The sequence below is a fragment of the Mustelus asterias genome, chromosome 2 (genome assembly GCF_964213995.1).
Source record: "Mustelus asterias chromosome 2, sMusAst1.hap1.1, whole genome shotgun sequence".
Lineage (NCBI taxonomy): Eukaryota > Metazoa > Chordata > Chondrichthyes > Carcharhiniformes > Triakidae > Mustelus > Mustelus asterias.
In genome coordinates this window covers 97,036,744-97,056,914 of record NC_135802.1, presented here as the reverse complement: position 1 = coordinate 97,056,914, position 20,171 = coordinate 97,036,744, and the positions used below count along the sequence as shown (strand labels likewise).

The following is a 20,171-nucleotide window of genomic DNA, read 5'->3' as shown; positions in this document are numbered from 1 at the left end:
ACTCCTTAGATTTTTACGCACTGCGTCTCGCCTGAATCTGACCTACAACAGGGAGAAGTGCGTATTTAGCAAGCGCCGCCTAGCAATTCTCAGATATGTGGTGGAAAACGGCGTCCTTGGCCCTGATCCAGACCGTATGCGTCCCCTCCTTGAATTTCCCCTGCCCACTAGTATCAAAGCACTGAGAAGATGCTTGGGTTTCTTTTCATACTATGCACAGTGGGTTCCCAATTATGCGGACAAAGCCCGTCCGCTCATAAAGTCTACCTCTTTTCCCCCAGCAGCAGAGGCTCGCTTAGCCTTTGAAGGGATAAAAGCCGACATCGCGAAAGCCACAATGCACGCTGTTGATTAGTCCATCCCCTTCCAGGTGGAGAGTGATGCATCTGATTTCGCCCTGGCCGCCACACTGAACCAGGCGGGCAGGCCCGTCGCCTTTTTCTCTCACACCCTCCAAGGCCCTGAAATTCGGCACTCCGCGGTGGAAAAAGAGGCTCAGGCCATTGTGGAGGCCGTCCGGCATTGGCGCCATTACTTGGCGGGAAAACGATTCACCCTGCTCACGGACCAGCGGTCCGTGGCGTTCATGTTCAATAACACGTTACGGGGTAAGATCAAAAATGATAAAATCTTGAGGTGGAGAATCGAACTCTCCACCTACAACTATGATATCATGTACCGTCCGGGGAAGCTCAATGAGCCCCCAGACGCCTTGTCGCATGGAACGTGTGCAAGTGTGCAGGAGGATCGGTTACAGGCCCTCCACAATGATCTCTGCCATCCGGGGATCACTCGGCTCTTCCATTTCGTAAAGGCCCGGAATCTACCCTACTCAGTGGATGATGTCAGGTCCATAACCCGAAGCTGCCAGGTATGTGCTGAATGCAAACCGCACTTCTGCTGACCTGACAGGGCACACCTCATTAAGGCTCTCGCCCTTTTGAAAGACTGAGTGTGGACTTCAAGGGCCCCCTCCCTTCGACAGATCGGAACGTGTACTTCCTCAATGTGATTGACGAGTACTCACGTTTCCCTTTTGCCATTCCCTGTTCAGACATGACCGCTGCCACGGTTATCAAAGCATTACGGGATCTTTTCACCCTGTTCGGTTACCCCAGCTATATCCACAGTGATAGGGGCTCGTCATTTATGAGTGACGACTTGAGGCAATACCTGCTCTCAAAAGGGATTGCCTCAAGTAGAACTACAAGTTACAACCCCAGGGGTAACGGACAGGTTGAACGAGAAGATGCTACAGTCTGGAAGGCTGTTTTACTGGCGTTGAGGTCTAAAGGTCTTCCAGTCTCCCATTGGCAAGAGGTACTCTCTGATGCGCTCCATTCCACCCGGTCCCGCCTGTGTACGGCAACCAACGCTACTCCACATGAGAGGATGTTTTCCTTCCCTAGGAAGTCTTCCTCTGGGACCTCATTGCCGTCTTGGTTGATGTACTCGGGACCTGTCCTCCTGCGGCGGCATGTTAGGACCCGCAAGTCCGACACTTTGGTTGAACAGGTCCATCTCCTCCACGCCAACCCTCAATATGCCTATGTGGCATATCCTGACGGGCGAGAGAACACGGTCTCTATTAGAGATCTGGCGCCTGCAGGGGACTTGGAAACCCCAGTCGCTCCCACACCCCTAGTTAGGGACCCCTTGACCTTTATCTCCCCTCCTGACACGGCGCGGGCAGTATCGGGACCACCACTTAATCCTCTTACTCCCGTGTAAAGCTTGCCTGAGTCCAGGAGTCCTCGAGGCGTGCTCGAGTCCAGCAGATTGTCGCCACCTCGTGGTCCACCCGTCCGTGAGGAACTGGAGGAGTCACTGGACACCGCCTTGGAGAGACGGTCACCAGAACCGGTGTTACCGCCAGTGTTGAGGAGGTCGCAGAGACGGTGCGGTCCTCCAATACGACTGAACTTGTGAATATATGAACAGTTGTTCTGTTTTTTTTTGCCCCGCCAGCCTTTGTTTTAAAGGAGGGGTGAATGTGGTGAACCATAGTTGGTTACCACTATGAGTACTGAACCATAGATGGTCAGCAGTATGGGTACTTGTAGATATGTTACTGTTGTCACTGTTGGGGTTAGGGTTGGGCTGTTCTACCTGTTGATATTGTTCTGTGGTACACTCCAGTTGGCTCCGCCTACCTGGAGGAGTATAAAGGTCACTGCACTGCCTGGTGACCCTTTAGTTTGGGATTGTATTGTATATAGTATGCTCCATTCTTGTTAGTCATAAAAGCCTTTATTTCCCGGGTACGATCCAGCCTCCCGAGTGATCTAATCGCGCATCAAAAGGCAAATAATTTAACATGGATGCAGCCTTGGTTGAGTAACTTGCATTGTGTGAGTGGATAAAAATTACAAGTTTAGTTAAAGTTGATAGGAAGTTAACATTTACAGATGTTTTTTTGAATTACTGCCTGTAAGAAGATTGTTGCATCTGATTATTGTGCAGTTCTTTTCATAAAGTTTTTATGCTTTGGGTCCAATCTTTGGCAGAGATTCTCATAGTTGCTACAATTCTAATTTAGAATTAGAGTATGAGCATTCCAATGGGAATTCCATTATATTGGCATTTCTTTGAGGAAGAAGAGAAGGATGAAGGGTCTGACCCCAGCCAAATGAAATTAAAGCTTAAACTGTCGGTGTTTGCTGCTCTGAAACTAACAGCAGCTTCAGGAACTTGCAGGAGCACAATTAAACACAGAAATCCAGACGTTGCTGTCAGTGATTGTGCACCCTTTCCGAAAGGTGCAATGCTGATGCACGTCCCACAATGCAGTCACTGATAGAATCATCAAATGGACACAAATGTTCACTGTTACGCTGTAAAAAAAATCTTGGAAAAAGTTATACCTTGTCAAGGATAACTGGGGTTTAAAGGTGCACTAGGATTATAATTACTGCTGAAAGAATAATTTTATAATTGTTATATTTCCCCATTTATAAAAGTATTCCACATTTTTAATTTTTAAAAATTGTAATATTTTAATTTCAAATTTAATCCCATGTCTTATGTCCGGATCATTTATTTTGCAATATGTAAAATTTAAAATGAAGGGATACAGTGTTTTTGATGTTTTTATGAAGTATTGTCACAGACAGCAAACAGCATGATTGGCCACTCATCCCACTTGACACATTATGTTGCTTGACATCTGGACATCCCGTTGTCATGGCACCAGATTCAAATTGATGTCAGGAAAGGAGAAATCGGTGCCAGAGACTAGAGGTTGCAAGGTATTTGTGGGTAGCTTTCTTCACAGTCGGTGGTGAGTGCTGTCACTTCATTGCTAACCGCAACTCCAGTCCTGTAATTAAGATGGCTGTCGCAGTGGGATATCAGCAAAGTCAGTCAATCTGCAGTTTACACATCTCATGACAGATGGACTTTAAGGCAGGACAGCATTATTTGAGCTGCAAAAAGAGCACGGTTGGTTTCTCGGGGAGCAAAGTTGCCAATTTGAACCATTACTCAATACATCTCGGGGACAGGCACAAGTGACAGCAGAATGCAGCTACAGTGAGCCTAAAGTAGCCACCAGGACCATGTTGAATGAGCAGACATCCTGGAACATTCTGCAATGTCTACCAAGGTCATTATTATATGTTGTATGCCACTTTGCCTTCCGATGAGGCATAAGTATGGGGTAAGCAGGAGACCAAGACACACATCTACAGCTGTGAAACAGACAGCATGAGAATAAAGAAGATTGCAAGAAGCAGTAATAAATTAAATCTTCGCTTAATTGACTAGTTTGCTCAGTGGATATAACATTTAACATGTAATCAAATACACTAACCAAACTATCATGAATTGCATTCCTTCCATCTTCTGAATCTTGTATCACCATCACAAGAAAATTGATATATTTCTTTATAACTTACTCCACAGTGACTGGAGTAAGTCAATAGTTGGTTTCCCCATACTTGCTCTCAGACTGCCAAAGGTGCTTGATAGATACATCCATAATGATCACAGACTCCTGTTCCTCTTCTGTCATCATCACTTGCTTGTGTGATCATCCTATTTACTTTTCTGGAATTCGTACCCAAAATTGCAAGTTGGCAGTCCTTTGATTTCAATGGAAATATAAAGTAAGTAATATAAATTGATATTACTATTTTAGTACCATTGTCTTATAATACATTGGTAGAGCCTGGTATAACTTTATCAAAATGATGCAAGGTGCTACATGCTCAGATGTCAGTTCTGCAAATTGGTTTGTGGCAGTAGTTACACTAATGTCATTCATCTGCTTTACTTCTAGCAACAGGTTGTTGACTTTATCAAATATTTAGCAGATTCTACGCATTTTTTCTGTATTTTCAATAGTTGAGAGATAAAAGATATTAAAGTTTTTTTTCACAGATTTGCACTACTTCTGACCTGTCTCTTACTCTTTATACCATCAAGGAGTAGTCAGGGGCTGGGTTTCTTAAACAGAAGAGGTCAGTGGACATTAGGAGAGATATTTGATGGATAGCCGAATCGAGATTGCCAATTTTACACTGTCATCCAAAGTTAAAATGAGCCCATAGCAATTATTTACAATTTTGGTAAGATCTATCTCATTTACTGTTTCCTTAGCTCTTCAGAACGGTTGCTGCAATAATGATGAGTTTAAGTTATTCATCAGTCTTTACAGTAGACGGCTGTATATTTGGATGCTGGTGGAGAAATTTTCCATCAGTTGCAGATCCTAGTGTTTACTCTTGCATCTAAACTAACTGCTGGTTGCTTCAGCATGGCAGTTCATTTTGCAACTGCACAAAACTCTTGCGTGTTTTTTTTCTCAATCTGTTAGCAGTTTAACTGTGAAGCCTTGAAAGGACATATGTCTACACTTTAGCAGATGAATGTGTGATTGGGAAGGAACCCAGCTACACTAGATTATGTGGATGTTGTATGTACTGGAAGATCAGGTGGTTCAGAGGGCATGCCTGTAATAGTAAACACCTGATTTTTTTTTCATTCATTGCTGATTCCATTCTCTTAGTTATAACCTACCTCAGATCAATCTGCAGTTGGGAAGTAACATTGATCATGTAGATTCTCTTTCTATTGGCTGTTCTGGAGGAGACTGTCATCTTGCCAGTTCCATTTCCAAATGTGATTTCATAATTTGAACATGAGAAGAAGTATACACCCGCTTTTTGCGAAGGACAAAGCTGAAACATTGGCACTTCTATCTGAAGGTAGCTGCAAAGTGGATGATCTATCCCAAGCCTTCTCCTTCGATCCCCTCATTAATATGGTTCTTCACATGCTATTAAGAGTCTGATACAGCAAAGGCTATGGATCTCAACTTCCTGGCTGTAGTGTTGAGAACTTGTGCTTCGGAACTAGCTGCACCTCTGGCTATGTTATTCCACTACAGCTACAACACTGGCATCTAGCTGACAATGTAAAAGAATTGCCCAGTTATGTCCTGTCAACAAAAAGCTGGAGAAATCCAATCCGGCCAATTACAGCCCCATTATTTTACTTGGTAAAAGGTGATCTACATTAATTGCATACAGATGCTCTGTTTGGGTTCTGGCAGAACCATTCAACTCCAAACTTCATTGCAATCTTAGTCTAAACATGAACAAAAGAGCTGAATTTCAAGAGCGAGATGAGAATGATTGCCCTTGACATCAAGACAGCATTTGACCAAGTTTGACATCAAGACAGTGGGAATCACAAGGAGTGCAAGGGATGGGGTGAGTGGGAAACTCTCCATGTGCTGGATAACATCTGACAGAAATATGGTTGTGATTATTGGAGGCTGAGGACAATCATTCTTAGCCCCAAGACATTAATGCGGGAGTTCCTCAGGGGAACGTCCAAGGCCCAACCATCTTCGCTGTTTCATCAGCGACCTTTGTCAGAAGGTCAGAAGTGGGATTCTTTACTTATGATTGCACAATTTGCAGTTCATTCACAACTCTGTAAATAATTAAGTTGTCCATGCCTGCATGTAGCAATATTTGGACAACATTTGGATTTGGGCTGCTGAGTGACAATTAAAATTTGGTACAATAAATTTGTTAGGCAGTGGTCATCTCCAAAAACAGATGGGGCAGCACGGTGGCATAGTGGTTAGCACTGCTGCCTCTCAGTGTCAGAGACCCTGGTTCAATTCCGGCCTTGGGTGACTGTGTGGAGTTTGCTACGGTTTCCTCCCACAGTCCAAAGATGTGTATTGATTGTCCATACTAAATTGCCCCTTAGTGTCCGGGGGATTGGGGGTACACTCAATGGGCTGAATGACCTCCCATTGACACTTGCCTACATGAATTTATCCATCATCAATATCCTGGGTCTCATCATTGACCAGGAACCTAACTCTACCATCCACATAAATACTGAGGCTTCAAGAGCAGGTCAGGTCTCGATATACTGTGGTAAGTGACTCCCAAGACCATCAACAAGACACAATGAGTCAGGAGTCTGAAGCAATACTCTCTATTTGCCTGAAAGCTTGGTCAGTGTTCATGTCAGAATGACTCATTTGATTGACATCATGTTCACCAGATTAAACCTTCATTCCCTCCACCACCAGTGCACCATGCCACATGTAACACATGCAAGATGCACTGCAGCAAATATTTGACAGCACCCTCCAAACCCATAATCACTAATCCATGAAAGAACAAGGGAAGCAGCCATGTGAGAACACCACTACCTGCGAGTTCCCCTCCAAGCCACATGCCATCCAACTTGTAAATAAATCACAGTTCCTTCATTGTCCTTGAGTCAGAATCCTGGGATTAACGTTGTGAGTGCGTCAGAGGCTCAGTACCATCTTCTCGGGGGTAATACATTTTGGTCTCGTCAGTGATGCCCAAATCTGAAGAATTTTTTAAAAACCTTTCAGAAAATGGCTCGAATGGAGCAGATACTTTGCAGAAATTGATTCCACTTCAAATTTTGCACCCTTCATGCTGAGACTGTGTCCCATTCCTCCACCTAAAATGGGTCAGAATTTCTAGAATAATAACATTTACTTATCTTTATACTCTTTTATACCCTGAACACTCCAATAAAAACACCTTTCTGTCTGCATTCCTTCTGTTAATCCTGACATGTTCAACCTATGTCAACCTTAATTCCCAATTAAGTGAATTTTTGTACAGACACATCTGTATCAAGAAACCATAAGTCAGTACACTGTTTAAACATTTTGAATTTGGATAGTATGTCAGTTGCATACCAATTCAAACTGGGGAATTTTGTGGATATTTCGACTTTATCCCTTTGACCTTGCTTCTCCTACAGTACCTGAGTCAAGTGTCACTGTAGCTGCTTTTGTGTGCTTTTCTGAGGCTCTGCCCATAATAATCGCAACCTTCTCTGGTCCGATTCTTATGACTTTTTATTATTGTTTTTTGTTTTGACTCATGCCTTGCTCGACCCGTCGATCCAGCCCACACTCTTTGGTCACTCTGCCTTTCCGACTGAGCTACTCCACTGCTGGTCCTCTTGATGCATTGTCCCACTCAGTGAGTGGACAGACTATGCACTACAATCTCACAATGAGGGATCTGTCTGATTAGCAGCTGTTTATTTAAGCACTAACTCTGCAACATGTCCTTAGTGCTTCTCCATGCAGCCATTGCATTTTCAAGTCTCTGACGCTGTGACTGCATTACGGTTTAACCAAACGCTGAGGATCTCATGCTATGTATCACAATGTTCACCATGTTGTACCTGTACTTGATCTTGCTCCCACCATGTCACATTGTTATACTGATATAAGCAACAATCACTAATAAGGATTCTGGGTTCATTTATTTAGACTAGGCACAGGGAACATTTATGAATTGGTCAAAAACTTGAAGACATCGGCAGCAACTCTTTGTGTCTGTGTTCTTTGCTCAAAAGCAAAGGTGAAGCTAAGACAGGGTTGCGTGATGCACTTCCCATGCTGCTATCCCTCAAAGGCAACATATTCTGCTTTAGCTTCACAGGAATTTCATTAAATCTATAATGTCTGCAAAATGCTCCAGGGAATGCTCACGTGATCAAACCTCCAGGTATGCGTTCATGCAGTTGACAACCATACATAATGCCAATCGGATAAATTTAAATTTCCAGGCATTTTCCCTCCTTTGCCTCATTATTTCTGTATAGCTGTGGATGAACAATCCTCAAATGTAACGTGGCTCAGAAACCCTTCTTGTTCTACTCTGCTTATTGTCTCTAACCACCTGACAAGAACAAAGAACAGTACAGCACAGGAAACAGGCCCTTCGGCCCTCCAAGCCTGTGCCGCTCATTGGTCCAACTACACCATTCGTTTGTATCCCTCCATTCCCAGACTGCTCATGTGACTATCCAGGTAAGTCTTAAACGATGCCAGCATGTCCGCCTCCACCACCCTACTTGACTGCGCATTCCAGGCCCCCACCACTCTCTGTAAAAAACGTCCCTCTGATATCTGAGTTATACCTCGCCCCTCTCACCTTGAGCCCGTGACCCCTCGTGATCGTCACCTCCGACCTGGGAAAAAGCTTCCCACTGTTCACCCTATCTATACCCTTCATAATTTTGTACACCTCTATTAGGTCTCCCCTCATTCCCGGTCTTTCCAGGGAGAACAAGCCCAGTTTACCCAATCTCTCCTCATAGCTAAGGCCCTCCATACCAGGCAACATCCTGGTAAACCTTCTCTGCACTCTCTCCAATGCCTCCACGTCCTTCTGGTAGTGCGGCGACCAGAACTGGACGCAGTACTCCAAATGTGGCCTAACCAGCGTTCTATACAGCCGCAACATCAGACTCCAGCTTTTATACTCTGTACCCCGTCCTATAAAGGCAAGCATACCATATGCCTTCTTCACCGCCTTCTTCACCACCTTCTCCACCTGTGCTGCCACCTTCAAGGATTTGTGGACTTGCACACCTAGGTCCCTCTGTGTTTCTATACTCTTGATGGCTCTGCCATTTATTGTATAACTCCCTCCTACATTAGTTCTTCCAAAATGCATCACTTCACATTTATCTGGATTAAATTCCATCTGCCATTTCTCCGCCCAATTTTCCAGCCTATCTATATCCTGCTGTATTGTCCGACAATGTTCATCGCAAGTCCAGCCATCTTCGTGTCATCTGCAAACTTGCTGATAACACCAGTTACACCTTCTTCCAAATCATTTATATATATCACAAATAGCAGAGGTCCCAGTACAGAGCCCTGTGGAACACCACTGGTCACAGACCTCCAGCCGGTAAATCAAGCTCAGTAAATTTCAGCTCCAGCGCCTGTGGATGTCATGTACACCTATATTTTTCAGAAACTGCTACATTATGCCAGTAACATGCGACATGGATTTCAAATCTACTGATATGATAAATGGATGCAAATCAGACAGAAACTAAAGTAACTAAAAGTAGTTTCATGCAAGTTTTATGCAAACCATGTTTAAGTGACCTTTTTTCACTTAGCTATCTTATTCTGCTGATCTGTTGCAATTTGATTGGGGGCGATTCTCCCATCCCACTGCACTGATTTTGTTAGCACGGTGGGCCGGGAGATTCAAGTGGCGGCCGATGCACACTGGGCGTAGGGCCCTAAGCTCATCTCTTTTGGCGTCAACGGATCCATGCTGAAAATCAGCATAACTGACATTAGCAAGCGTTTATATACCTTTAATTAATTAGCGGGTGCGCGACTAGAATCTCTGCCCCTGCTAGTGTCTCCCCCCCACTCTGGCATGACATCATGCTGGCGGGGATTACAAAAGCTGTATAAAAGTTGGGACCTGGCGTGACAGCATTGAACAAGAGTAAGGAGGTAGCAGCTCTGGAGTTCAGGGTAGGTTAGAGGCAGGGTATGGAAACTTTCTGCCTGCTGTGGGGAGGTCCCTGGAGAGCTAGAAGTGCTGTTGGGGGCAGTAGCAGTCGGTGGGGGGGGGAGGTGCTGGGGGGAGGGGGTTGCTGGCTGCCCTCAAGATGTCTGGGGATGGTTGACATTGTAAGCACAGCACATGTACAGGTTTCAGAATGGGATGCACGCTCACCCTTGCAGCCCGAAGAAGTTTGTTCATCTTCTTGTGGTACTGCTCTCCAGACCGAGGGGTCAGTGTCCTGGCATTCACTGCAGATACCACTGCCTCCCATATGACGCTTGCTATGCGACCCCCTTGGGCAGAGGCCCTAAGTGGGATACAGCAGATGTCGCCTCTCCTCCACCGCTTCCAGCAAAAGTGCTCCAAGGGCACTTTTTCTTCAGGGCCATGTTCCTGGCACAATTTACTCCAGTTTTCACACACATTCGACACTTCAAATTCTTTTGGGAGAATCGCTTGAATAATCTATTTGTATCCATTCAAGACAATGGTCAGCAGAAGAAAACACTCGATTCAAAACCATGTAGTGCTTTTAAAATGGCTGCTAACAACTAAAAGTCACACTTAACTAACAATACTTTTACAGTTAATATCTATCTTATGAATCAAACCAGCACATTCAACACTTACAAAAAATGACTGTGGTTAACCTTTGTTATTTATAATTTGATTTTTACCCACTCATTCCAATTCGGGCTGAGCAGTTCTTTCATTAGTCTCCTTACCACTGTTGGCTTTTTGCAACTTTACAGTCATTTGGAATGTACAGAAAACCTCTCCACAAACAGCAAATGCTGGGACCATAATGGCTGCAGCCTCTCAATTGGCTCCCAGAAACAAATAAAAAGAATGATATCTGGTCTAACTCCTGATCTTAAAGCAACATATCATCCGGTCTACCCTAAGGAATACCATGGAAGATATGCTAGTATGTAAATTATACATCATAGAATAGAACCATACAGCGCAGAAGAAGCCCTTCAGCCATCGTCACATTAGAAACACCTAAACTCCCACCTAATCCCATATGCCAGCACTTGGCCTATAGCCCTGAATGTTATGATGTGCCAAGTGCTCATCCAGATACTTTTTAAAGGATGTGAGCCAACCCGCCTCTATCACCCTCCCAGGCAGCGCATTCCAGGTCGTCACCACCCTCCAAAAAAAAGTTTTTCCTCGCATCCCCCCCTAAACCTCCTGCCCCTCAACCAGATACAAGTCTCATCTACTATCATTACTGTTGTGTACATACAGTCACAGGATTGTTACAGTGTACTGGCTCTCTCCAAATGAGCACCATGACTTAGTGCCATTCCCATGCTTTTTCCCCTTTCCCCTGCACATTATTTCTATTCCAATTCTATTCAATCTCTTGCTTGAACCTGCCTCCGCCACACTTCCAGGCCAGGCATTCCAGACCCGAGCCGCTCACTGTGCTTTTTCACAAATTGCAATGATGGACTGATTACCATCCATGATTTTGAATAAGGAGTCTTCTGCACTCTGCTGCTCAGAGACACCAGTGTCTGGCAGATGCTTCATTTTCAGAGAGGGAGAAGAGCCATCAGAGCTATAGTTTATTTTTAACATGCTAACGTCAGATGCAAGTCGTGCAGTGAATTGTTTCAGAGTGATTTGCGTAATCTCTTGTTAGGCAAACACCTAACACATTTGTGTGCCTAATACCCAGTAATAATTATACATCTTTAAGCACAGCAATTATATTATCCACTTGCTATGAGGCATATTGTAAAAAATATCTTCTCATTTCTCCTACCAACCTGATGTCAGTTGCCACTTTAAGCATTTTTTAAAGTTTTGTTGTTCTGCTCTTCTGCAGGTGGGGGTTACTCTCAACTTGGTGCCTTGCCCACCAGAATTGCAATTTCCAAATTCTGCAGTCAAACAGAGGCAACCTTATCAGGATTAGTTTTTGCTGCCTTTCTCTTTGTATGTTTTAGCTTCCATCTTTCATTCTGATGAGTGTGACTTCCTTTGAAATGATGCATTGCACAGTTTACCTTCTTCAGAAAAGACAAAACCTAATCGAGAACCGAAACAGAGGATAAAACTATTGGATAGGAAAATACTTAAGGCTGTTACAAAGGATGCGATCCATGCTCTCTAAACAAGGCAGGAATGAACACATGACTATGTGTTAGCAACTACATAATAGCAACTATTGCCTAAAGTAGTTACTATTTCATTTTTTTAAAAATTGATAACTATCTGGAAATGTGTTTGGACAGTTCAATAATTAGTATAGATTGTGACATGTATAAAGACATAGAAGTTGCAATATGGAAACAGGCCATATGGCCCAACCAGCCCATGTAAGCATCATATAATGATATAGCAGAGGAGGCCATTTAGCCTGTCTTGCTGTTTCTAATTCTTTAAAAGAGCTATTCAATTAGTCTCATTTCACAGTATTTTCCCATAGTCTTGAAAATTTTACCTGTCAAGTGTTTATCCAGTTCCTTTTGAAAGTTGTTAGTGAATCTGCTTTCACCGCCCTTTCCAATTCATAATAAATAGCTATGAAGGAAGGTTTTCTTTATCTCACCACCAGTTTTTTTGCCAGTTTATCTTGTGCATGACCAAATAGCTCCCATAACATTTTCTCATGTATTCATTCATTCACTTGATCTTCTTTCACCGATTTAATCTAGAATGTTGATTGTAGTTTTTACTTCAACCACGAACCCTAGAAGTGAATGCCAGAGTTGTCAACCCTCTAAAGAAGATTTTCTCACCCTTTGTCCTTTTGTATTTCACCTTGATTCAGTGACTTCTTCTCTCGGCCCCATAACTACTAGCAAAGGTTTTCTATCTCCCCTGCCCCAACTTTTCATTATTTTAAATACTAATGATCAACTACTCCACAGAATGTGATCTTTCTGCAGCCCTGGAGTAGGGAAGCAAGAGTGAATATATATAAATATTTCAACAATTTTTTGATTTTCTTTGCAGAGTGTGACATTAGTGTCCCTTTAAGAGATTTTTTAAAAATCATGATCGCTGTAGCTCTCTGTCAGTGGCCGCGATTTTCCCAAAAGTGCTGAATTGGTGAGAGAACTGTTCTAAATCCCAACTGTTCGGTCAGTTCAGCTTCTCACCTGAATCTTCGCACTCTGTGCACTGAAGAGGTCCCAGTCGGGAATCTCATTAAAAACCCGGGGGGCGGGGGGGGGGGGGGCGGGGCGGGGGCGTGCGAGGCGTATTCGTGCTGGGGTTTGACAGTTCTGGAGATCTGCGCATGCGCAGTGGCCCCAAACTGACAAACTCCAGTTTGCTGGCCAGCCTGGAACCACCGCAGTGCTGCCCCTCCAGTGCCCCCCCATCAACGGCCCGATCGCGGCCCCCACAGCAATTCCTGGGCCAGCCCCCCAGCAGTGGTGATTTTCACCCCCACCCCCCCCCCTCCCCACCCCCCCCCCCCCCTCCCCACCCCCCCCCCGAGTCTGCCCCAATCACTGCCCTCCCTCCATCTCAGAGCGATCCTGTCTGCAGAGTGGCAGCAGGATCCCCAACGCCACCGATTGCCCATAGGCCCCGCCCACAGCAGGCCCCATCCCTTGGCAATTCCCGATGCCCGGTGAGCAGTGCCAAGATGCCCCCTGGGCATGGGCACTTTGCCTGGTGGGCAGTGCCAGGAGCACAGGCTAGCACTGCCAGGGTGCCCATGCCCAGGGGCACCCCCCCCCCGCCCAACCCCTGGGGAGCCCTGATTGCCCCCCCCCCCCCCCCCCGTTCACTCCGGCGGGGTCTTCCGCTAGTTCCCCAAAAGTGGGGAGCTAGTCTGAATCCGCTGGAATGAAGTACTCCTGACGGGGCGGGAGATTCAATCGGGACCTGAAAATATACATATTTAAAATACATGCAGAAAAGATTTAAATGACTTACCTGCCTTCCCGCCGGTTTCCAGCATGGTCTGACCGGTGTTTGTTCGCCGACTCTGGGCACGTGCGCAAATCCCTGATCAAGGCCGCAGACTCGCGTTTCCCACCGCGACCCGACACAAAAGTTGCGGGTTGCAGTGGGAGAATTGCGGCCTGTGTTTCTCAGCTCACAGCCTTAAGTGATGTCATTGTTGGGAGGAGAAAAAAACTGTGTGCAGCTCAGGTGACAAGTGTTGTTTTTAGTTTTGTTTTAGCTGCAGTGTTAGAGGCAGTCTTAAAAGCAAGCTGGAAAAGATGTCTCTTTTTCTCTCTGTTTTTATTTTGGAAGTTCTACCAGTTAGCTGAAAGCACATCTTGTTTGCCATCCTGCAGTAAAGAATCTGTGTTTTGGGGGGCTGATGACTATAAGCTGCTCTGAGTTTTCAAGATCATTTGAAATCAGCTTTCAACCCAGGGAACTGGATTCCAACATCATGTGAGCCTTGGCCTATGCAGTGATAAATCTGTTTAAAGGGTTTTGTTTTTTGGATTTTGGTTTTAATTGGAACATATTAGAAATATTCATTAAGAGTTATACCTTATAGCGGTTGTTTTGTTTCTTGTTTGTAATTGATAAAGGTTCTAATTTTATTACCATACATGTTAACTATATTCTTAAATGAACTTTGTTTGTTAAAAGCTCCCTCGTGGGCCAATTTGAATTATACCTGAAGTGAAACATCTCATGTTTACCGTAGCCAAAGTCGAGACGCAAAACCTGAGGTTCAGGCAGGCTTCATAAAACACTTTGGAGTTTCTGACTTGAACCATAACAAGAGAAGAATATATTGTGCACAACTTTCCTTCATGCAGATAACTAGTAGAATAGTACCTTTTGGTAAGAATGGATTTTGCGCTGTCTTTGAAGGGGCAAACTTGTTGACCCAAATGCAGGGTGCGGGTAAACAACTTTTCTTGTTCCATACTTTTTTTTAACTTTCTTACGTTGGCCCCACAATAATTAGGGAAAAAAATCTCTCTTTGTTCAATAACAAAAAAACTATATGAGAGTAGTCATTTGGATGCTTGGAATGATTCTTTTTAGGATAATTTGGGTTTTGGAGGGCCTGTAATGTGAGTATTTGCAAAGTCAAGATTGCTTCAGACTTTAGCCAAATGTTTAATCTGCTGGAAATGCATATCAGAGATCTGGGCACATTATGAATGGCTTTCTAACCGTTTAGAATCTTTGCTTTGTTGTTTCCCTGGTACAGCCCATCTTTAATCTCACATTTGAAGCATGTAAACTGAAGTATACCAAGCATATATCTCAATCTCTACCCGAGCAACAGGAAAATAAGACTTGCAAAAGGCATTATGCCTCCATCCTTCTCCTTTATCTAAATACGAAAGCCTTCTATATGCCTGTCTGCTAGATTGCATAGATACTCTCTTTGTTGGCTTTCAGTGTTAACACCTTCTAAATTGCAGCTGACCCAACACTCTGCCACATGCATGGAAAGAAATTACAACATGCTGCTGTGCAGAGGGACCTGGGGGTCCTTGTGCATGAGACGCAAAAACCCAGTCTGCAGGTGCAACAGGTGATCAAGAAGGATGTTGGCAAGGGGAATAGAATATAAAAGCAGAGATGTCTTGCTGCATCTGTACAGGGCATTGGTGAGGCTGCAGCTGGAATACTGTGTGCGGTATTGGTCCCCTTATTTGCGGAAGGATATATTGGCCTTGGAGGGAGTGCAGAGAAGGTTCACCAGGTTGATACCAGAGATGAGGGGTGTTGATTATGAGGAGAGACTGAGCAGATTGGGTTTGTATTCGTTGGAATTTAGAAGGCTGAGGGGGGATCTTATAGAGACCTATAAGATAATGAAGGGGATGGATAGGGTAGAGGTGGAGAGATTCTTTCCACTTAGAAAGGAAACTAGAACTAGAGGGCACAGCCTCAAAATAAAGGGGGGTCAGTTTAGGACAGAGTTGAGGAGGAACTTCTTCTCTGAGGGTGGTGAATCTCTGGAATTCTCTGCCCACTGAAGTGGTGGAGGCTACCTCGTTGAATATGTTTAAATCACGGATAGATGGATTCCTGATCGGTAAGGGAATTAGGGGTTATATGGATCAGGCGGGTAAGTGGAACTGATCCACTTCAGATCAGCCATGATCTTATTGAATGGTGGGGCAGGCTCGAGGGGCTAGATGGCCTACTCCTGCTCCTATTTCTTATGTTCTTATGTTCATCCTGTCGCAACCTAAGTCCTGTTCATCCTCACCTCAGTTCCCACTGACCTAAACACCTCACATTTAATATCCTTGTTTATATGAATTATGACCTTTTTGTTTGTTTGTGGGTCTATCCTTAATTGCAATTGAGAAGGTGGTGGAGTGATGCCTTACATGAGGAAAAGGTTTTTCATATCGTAAGTAGTTAGGCTCTGGAATACTGTGTCAGAGAGTGTAGTTGAGGCAGGTCCAATTGAGGTATTCAAGAGGAAAATAGATGAACTGAAAAGGAAGAATGTGCAGCATTTTGGGGAGAATGTGGGGGTATGGCTCTAGGTGAATTGCTCATTTGGAGAGGCAGTTCAACATGACAGGCTGAATGGCCTCCTTCTGAGCTGTAACAATTCTGTGATTCTTGAACTGCTGCAGTCCTGCAGTGTAGGTTCATCTACAGTATTGTTTGGAAGAGAGTCCCAAGGTATTGATCCAGAACAATGAAGGAACAGTGATATATTTCCAAGTCAGGATGATGTGTGATTGGAGGCAAATTTTCAAATGGTAGTGTTCCCATGTATCTGTTGCCCTTGTCCTAGGTACCTGAGGACGCCAGTTTGGAAGGTGGTGTCAAAGGAGCCTTGATAATTTGGTGTAATGCACCTTATAATTGTGCACTGTATGCCATTGGTGAAGGGAGTGAAGGTTTAATGTGGTGGATGGGGTGCTGATCACGTCAGCTGTTTTGTTCTAAATGATGTCCAGTTTCTTGAGAATGTTGAAGCTGCACTCATCCAGACAAGTGAAGAATATTGCATCTCTCTGACCAGTGCCTTGTAGATGGTAGCCAGATATTGGAGAGTTGTGAGATGAGTTACTTTGCAGAATTCCCAATCTAACCTGCTATTATAGCCACAATATTTATATATTTGTGGTTCAGTTTTGGTCAGTGGTAACCCCTTGGTGTTGATTGTGGGGAATTCAGCGATGATGATGCCATTGAATGTCAGCGGGAGATGGTTGGATCCTCTCTTACTGGAAATGATCATTGCCTGGCACTGAAGTGACAAGTAACATCCATAGCACACATCGGTCCAAACCTGAATGTTGTCCACAGGATGCCCATATATGCACGGACTACTTCAGTGTCTGAGAAGTTGTGAATGGTTTTGAATGTTCTGCATTCATCAGTTAATATTCCCAGTATCAACCTTATGTTGGAGGGAAAATCATTGATGAAGCAGCTGAAGATGGTTTCATCTAAAACAGTATCCTGAGAAACTCCTACAATGATGTCCTTGGACTGAGATAAATGGCCTCCAACAACTGGAACTATCTTCCTTTGTACTAGGTATGACTCCAAGCAGAGGAGAGTTTTCACCTGATTCCCATTGACTTCAACTTGACTAAGGATTCTTGATGCCACAATTGGAAAATGCTGCCTTGATGTCAAAGGTAGTCACTTTCAGCTCAGTCCAGTTATTTTGTCTATGTTTGGACCAAGGCTATAATGAGTTCTGGAGCCGAGGGGCTCTGGCAAAATCAAAACTGAGTGTGGGAGAGCAGGTTATTGCTGAGTAAGTTTCACTTTATCACAATATTGCTTGTACATTCCATCATTTTGCTGATGATCGAGAGTACACCAATGGGGTGATGATTGGGCAGGATTGGATTCGTCCTACTTTTTGAGAACAGGATAATCCTGGGCAGTTTTCCACATTGTCAGGTAAATGCTAACGTTGTACTATAGTGGAACAGCTTGGCTATGAGCACAGCTGCTTCTGGAGCATCAATCTTCAGTACAATAGCCAAGATGTTATCAGGGCTTATAACCTTCACTGTATTCTGTGCATTTAGCCATTTCACGAAGTGAATTGAATTGGTTGAAGACTGGCATCTGAGATGCTGGGGACCTCAGGAGGAGACAAATGTGGATCATCCACTCAGCAATTCTCAAAGGAAAATGGATAAATATTAACAGCATGGAAAAGGGTAGGACTATAGGATTAAGCGGGTAGCTCTTTCATAAAACTGTTGTAAGCATGGAAAACCAAATGACCTCTTTACTTTAAAATCCTATGATTTTATGCTGTTAAAATATTAATGTAAATGTATTATTGTGAGTAAAGTTGGGACTAATCAGGCCTACAATTGTAAGAGAAGCGGGGTGTACTTACACACCACATGGACTGTAGCAGTTTAAGAAGAGAGCTCAGCACTTTATGGGCAGTTAAGGATGGGTAATAAATGCTGGCCTTGCCACTCATACCCATATCCAATGAATTAATCAAGTAAAAAGTTTGCAATTGTAAGTGTAGTTGGGAATTATTGGGCCTGCAATTGTATTGTGGGTCACATCTATTGTGTGAAATGTTTAATTTTATCAGAAATGCCTAATGGTGAATGGTTTTGATCTGAGAAGCTACCTTCCAACTTCCCCACCTTTTTACTTTCTTTTATTTTGTTCTTAGGTTGTTTGATGTATGCACTGTGTCTCGAACAGACCGAGAGACAAAATTGACTCTTGTTTTCGAACATGTTGATCAAGATTTGACTACCTATTTGGAGAAAGCCCCAGCGCCAGGAGTGCCTGCAGAAACAATTAAGGTATAAAGAATGATTTTTCATACAAATAGTTTCTATTTTAGATCATTCAAAACAAATGCTATCTGAAAAGTTGGCAGCAAGATTTGATATATTTACTCTTATAATGCAAAGATTTTATCATGTAAATTTCTTCCATATTAAGAGAGTTAATTTGACTTGGACAATAATGTATAGTCTGCAGTAATTGATCAGTTACCTGTTTTACATTTCTCACAATCAGGAAGGAAATCTAACAGGCGCGGGATCCGTTATCATCCATTTCACTTATCACTCACATTCAAAATGAGTCCTAAGGACAGAAGGAGTAATTTTTAAGTTCAAAGTATGCATGTGTGGATTTCTTCTGGCATTGCATACAGTGAATTGAAGGATAAGCTGCTTTGCAACAAAGGATGTTCAAGTCACATGGAAGATAATATTCTGTCCTTTGTTTGATTTCCTTCCATTTCCCCTCCATTTCATATCTACATTTCTATCCGCATTCTCTTATTCGTCATTTCCCATGCACCCCCCCAACCCCAATTAAGTCTGCTTAGCCAAACATGATGGTTGTTATTTACTTTCTGTGTGCAATGAGATGGACTAATCATGGTATGATTAGAGCATAGAAGGAGGCCATTTGACACATTGGAGCTTTGCTGGCTCTCTGCAAGTGCAACTCTCCTAGTCTACTTCCCTGTCCTGTAAATATTTTCTTTTCAGATAATTATCCAGTTCTCTTTTGAAGGCCCTAATGGAATTTGCCTCCAACATATACTGAGGTAATGCATTCTGAATCATACTTAACTGCATGAAAAGGTTTTTCTTCATATTGCCATTGTTTCTTGTGTCAATCACCTGCAATCAGCACCTCCGGTTCTCGATCCTTCTGCGAACAGGAACAGTTTCTCCCTATCTACTCTGTGCAGACCCCTCATGATTTTGAATACTTCAATTACATCTCTTTTGAAACTTCTCCAAGGAGAACAGTGCCAGCTTCTCTGATCTATCAATGTAACTGGTTCCAGGGCTGATGAACTTCATTCACATGAATCCTTTCTGCGCCCTCTCCAATATTTTCACGCCACGTAAAATGTGGTGCCTAGAACTGGATGTAATACTCCAGTTGATGCTGAACCAGTGTTTTGTGCAGATTTATCATAACCTCCGCATTTTTGTACCCTCTGCTCCAATTTATAAAACCCAGTATCCCATTTGTATTATTATCAGCTTTCTCAATCTGCCTTCTGATTCGTGCATGTATACACCTAGGTCCCTCTGCTCCTGCACCCACTTTAGAATTGTATCCTTTATTTTATATTACCTTTCTTCATTCTTCCTACTTAAATGCATCACTTTGTACTTCTCTGCATTAAATTTCAACTGCCACTTGGTATATAGAGATATGTATGAATCTCCCCTGTGGTCCGAGGATATGCAACAGATCAGCAGGTTCTTTACTATATTGGGGTGCCCAAGACTATCGGCAGTGCTGCGAATGTTTCCTCACTAATGGGCAGAGTTTTCCATGCGCCGTTTCTCAGCAGTGGGATCTTCTGGTCCCACCATTGTCAATGCGATTTCCCAGGGAACGCACCTCCCGCTGCCAGGAAATCTGCAGCGGGAT

General features: G+C 43.7%; 1 protein-coding gene across 4 annotated transcripts in view; it reads left to right on the top strand.

Moving 5' to 3' along the window:
* cdk6 (cyclin dependent kinase 6) overlaps positions 1–20,171 on the top strand; it is a 265,424-nt gene that overhangs the window by 57,262 nt on the left and 187,991 nt on the right. For all 4 annotated transcript variants that reach the window (XM_078239057.1, XM_078239065.1, XM_078239048.1 and 1 more), the window contains exon 3: positions 18,430–18,565. In XM_078239057.1, the coding sequence (XP_078095183.1) occupies positions 18,430–18,565 (136 nt within the window). The remainder of the gene's footprint in view (positions 1–18,429; positions 18,566–20,171) is intronic.